The sequence below is a fragment of the Neolamprologus brichardi genome, chromosome 14 (genome assembly GCF_056152115.1).
Source record: "Neolamprologus brichardi isolate AB-2024 chromosome 14, ASM5615211v1, whole genome shotgun sequence".
Lineage (NCBI taxonomy): Eukaryota > Metazoa > Chordata > Actinopteri > Cichliformes > Cichlidae > Neolamprologus > Neolamprologus brichardi.
This window is the reverse complement of record NC_142117.1, coordinates 25,421,460-25,426,079: the sequence shown is the minus strand read 5'-3', so window position 1 is coordinate 25,426,079 and position 4,620 is coordinate 25,421,460. Positions and strand designations below refer to the sequence as shown.

At 35.5% G+C, this 4,620-nt stretch overlaps 1 protein-coding gene across 1 annotated transcript; it reads right to left on the bottom strand.

Moving 5' to 3' along the window:
• Window positions 1-236: 236 nt before the first annotated feature.
• LOC102780987 (extracellular calcium-sensing receptor-like) lies at window positions 237-4,208 on the bottom strand. The gene is made up of 6 exons (XM_087851643.1): window positions 4,069-4,208; window positions 3,552-3,849; window positions 2,498-3,292; window positions 2,119-2,346; window positions 1,823-1,946; window positions 237-1,150 (listed from the first exon to the last, which is right to left on the bottom strand). The coding sequence occupies exons 1-6, from the start codon at window positions 4,143-4,145 to the stop codon at window positions 237-239; spliced, it is 2,436 nt and encodes an 811-aa protein (XP_087707769.1). The 5' UTR covers window positions 4,146-4,208.
• Between the last annotated feature and the right edge of the window lie 412 nt (window positions 4,209-4,620).

Genomic DNA, 4,620 nt, shown 5'->3' with positions numbered 1-4,620 from the left:
AATACTAGAATTCAACTATGGCTCTACATGGCAGCCTCTTAAAAAAGAAGGAAAATTTGAGCAGATGACATATGCTTTCTGAATTTATCTGCAGTCCCATGTCATTCAAATTTAAATTAAAAAATCCAGACTAAATCCAAACAAAATAAAGAAAGAAAAAACATAATAAATATATATACATCAGTAACCTTTAGCCTTCAGTCACTTGGTAAATTGCATTTTACTGCATTCAATATTCAAAGTGAATTTGGTGCCTTCTTCCCCATCATATTCCTTTTTGTATTATTCTCTGGTTTCAGTAAGATTATATAACATTTAGGTATGAAGATGCAAATTAGCAGTCCAAAACTTGATGCAAGTATAGCAAATATTTCTACAGCAACACTGAACTTTCCAGGAGAGCTGATATATGCTGGGATAAATGTAATCCACACTGCACAGAATATCAGCATGCTGAAAGTGATAAACTTGGCCTCATTGAAATTATCGGGTAGTTTTCGAGCTAAAAATGCAAAAATAAAACATAAAATAGCCAGAAGTCCTATATAACCAAGCACAGCCCAAAAGCCTACAGCTGAGCCGAGGGCACACTCCAGAGTGATCTTGTCTTTAATTTCCTTAAAATTCTTAAATGGAAAAGGAGGAGAAGTTGTTAACCAGATGATACAAATGATAACTTGTATAAGAGTGAATGCTGTAACACAGAGTCTCTGCTGTGTCTGTCCAAACCATTTCTGAACACTACTACCTGGACGTGTAGCTCTGAAGGCCATTAAAACAACCATTGTTTTTCCCAGAAGACAAGAGATACAGAGGACAAAGGTGATGCCAAATGCTACATGGCGGAACATGCAGGACCAATCAGAGGGCTGATCAATGAAGGTCAGAGAACAGAGGAAGCACAGAATTAGAGAGAAGAGCAGCAGGAAGCTCAGTTCAGAGTTGTTTGCCCTGACAATAGGAGTTTTCCTATATTTGAAGAAAATAAGTATCACACCAATCGCCATGCATACCCCAAATAAAGATGCTGCAGTGAGCAGTGCTCCCATAATTTCTTCATATGACAGAAACACTGCTTCCTTCTTTATACAAGCATCTCTTCTTTCATTTGACCAAAACTCAGGTAGACATCTCACACAGGTGATAGAATCTGGAAATTAATATTTAGTAAAATTGTCATATGCCTGCATTTGCATCAAAAACATCCATGTAATGTTCTACTGATGATTTACAGTTACAAGATGAAAAACAACATGTTTATTGAGCAACCCCCCCCCCCCCCCCCCCCAAAAAAAAAACCAAACAAACAAACAAAAAAACAGTGCTTCAATGTTTTGTGGTTAAGTCAGTTTGCACAGTGTAGCTATCTAGTGCATTCACCTGCTGTTTTTGATTGTTGCATACGTTTCCTTTGCACTTTAAATGAATGAACATGCAATTCTAAATATTTTCCAGAGTGCATACACAATTTTACGAAGACCACATGCAAGTCCTGTTATAACATAAAAACTCTCTCTCTATTTGTCTATATTTACATATGCAGACATATGTAAACTTTATATAAATTTTAATTATTTATTTTTTTTGCAGAAATCCAATGCTATCAATTATCAAAAATAATGTCCAAATTAATTTTATCTCCTTACTCACGATTCTGTGATAAACAGTTAATTATTTTCACATAGTTCAACAAGGAAATCTAAATGATATTATGTCTCCACAAAAACAGACATCAAACTTATTATATGGTTACTGTATGGCCTTCCTACGTACTTAACTTTGCTTTACAACGCACCAAAGTTAAAATGATATATCATTGCACCTGTAATGTTGCTGATCTCTCCCTCTGCACATGCTATACAGTCATAGCAGCAAACAGGCCTTCCTTTCTGGAGAACCTTGCGTGTTCCTGGGCGACATTTCTCACTGCAAACTGACACAGGCACCTGCATGATCAAAAATATTTAACCGTATATGGACTTTGACAAAGAAAAATGTCCATATGATGTTCTCTGTAGAACAATGTATTTTGAAGCATCAAAATATTGTGAAACACAGTTAATTACATATTTTGAACAAAGAAACAAGAACATAAAAAGGAATTGTACGATAGCTTACCTGCTTTGAGTTTCTTGCCCAAATTAAAGACTTGTTTTGCAGATTTAGCTGTTTCTCTGTAGTTAATGACGTATCATAAAGGCCAACTGTGACAAACTCCACAGTACGATTTTCTCTTGGCTGCCAGTTTATAATGTCATACTTTGCTGCCGGATCTCCATTCTCATTAAAGTAAACCTCATCTCCTTCCTTAGTTGTGAAATGGATCTTCTGTATGTGTTGCAGAACCTAAGAAGTGTGTCATAACTCAATTCATTGCATGACAAAGATTGTACATACCGACTGGTTAAAATATATATATAAGAATCCATTTTTCTAGATAACATTTTTCTGAATAACTTAATGTGAAAACTGTATTTTAAGCTACTAAGAAGCTTACCATGAATGGATCTAGGTGCACAGTTTTGTTACATGTTTTATTACAGCTGAGGATATTGTGAAGTGCATGGGCCACTGCATACACTCCTTTGTAGACATTGTTAAAGATAGGCATGAGAGACATGTCAATGAAGCTATTTTGAACTCCAGTCATATCTTCATGTCCAGTACACTCTCTCTGAATGTCTGCTGATGACTTCAACTCCTTGAACTTACAACTAAATAGTGTCTCCCAGACCTCAGTGAACAGTTCATTGTTTGATGATTTCAATGGCTTCTCATCCAGTATGAACTCTCTCAGGCCAGTGATATGTGCTTTAGGAATGGAAAGACCAATGGAACCATTCAGTATGTGATGTATGTCCATTTCTGCTGTCTGTGAATCAAATATCCAAGACTCACTGCCTATCCACTGATATCCAGACAAGTTATGGTATGAAAACTCAGGTAGGAGAACATTCAAATCCGCACGGGAAAGGAATGCAACAATCACCTTGGAGGTTGAAGCCTTTATAATTTCAATTATCCTTTGTATTTTGGAATATGGATCTGTTCTAAAGAAAGATACAGAATACTCCAGACAGATGCCCAGCTGCTGTGCAGTTTCTGTGAATGTGGCCATGCCATTATTTCCATAATCGTTATTGGATCTGATAGCTCCAACCCAAGTCCATCTAAAGTACTTGACCAAATGGGCCAGGGCTCTGCTCTGGTAGTAGTCACTGGGTATTGTTCTGAGGAAGGATGGGTACTTGGTTTTGTCACTGAGACAAGCACATGTGGCAAAGTGGCTGATCTGGAATTAAAAATAAAAACTTATAAATGAAAAAGACACAGAATGAAAAAAGATGAAAGTGTTAAAAATAAAACATTTAAATTTAATGGAAAAAATATAGTAAAAATATATATATATAAAAAAAAAAAAAAAACAGTTCTACTCAATACTTATACTGAGTACATAAAAAGTACCAGGCAAAGTGACTGATCTAATTTTTAATATTTTTAAAAAAAGTATTCAAAGATGATAAAATAGGTTCTATATATAAAATACCAACCACGGGTACAAAAAAAGGTCCAATGACAGTAGCTACTGCTATGGTTGGAGAAGAAGAGGTCTCTCCTATTATGGCTTGCACATATGCAGGTTTTGTACATGAGGTCTTGGATGGTACAGACACAATTTCATTACCATTAGCCAAAGCTAGTGTAACTCCTACACTTCTGGCAACAGATCCACAAGTATCATACATTTTATAGCCCAGAGAGATTCCTGGCAGTAGGTCTGTACTGTTATTAATCTCCTCAATGGCAAAAACCATAGCATGGGCAAACTGCAAATCTCTGAAATTTAAACTTAATTGAGACAATTATTAATAATTTGAATTGCATCATATTCCCTAAAACAGACACAAATAATCTGGATGAATCTCAAAATACAAAACAAAAACTTTTCAAATTAAAACATTTAATGAAAGGAATTTAAATAACTAAAACAAATGAAAATACATTTTTGTCTGTAATGATTCCCAAAAGATTCTTTAAATGTAAATTGATTTGTAATGTGTCATTTACCTGGTACATTGTAGTGGCAGAGGTTGGTTCATGTAGGAATCCTTTCTGTCTTTCCAGCTTGTGTGAAAAGAGAACATCCCCCCCAGTATAATATCCCCATTCTTAGATAGCAGTGGATTCTCAGGATCTCCTCTCTGTCTGCACACTGGCTCCTCAGCATGACAAACAGATGCCACCAACAACAGTTGTAGAAATGCCCATCCCTGCTCTGGCCATCTCTGTGTTGGTGTCATTTCTTGAGCTAAACCACTTAGTAGCATTAAAAGTACTATAATGAAGATGAAATACTTATTCTGGTATTTATACCTTTTGGTGCAGCATAAGAAATAATCGAAGAGTGGCAGTATATTCACAGTAGATGTACAGGTCTGGCAAAAAGAGAATCATGCCCAAATTTGCATTTAAATGTAAGTTTACGTATGTAAAACAAGGACATACACATCACACAGGGCTTAAATAAGAAGTAACAGTGCAAAAAACAATTTATTAGAAATAAATATGCATTGAAATTTATTCAAATGTTAAACATGCAGTATCTTTTTCCAAAGTGGT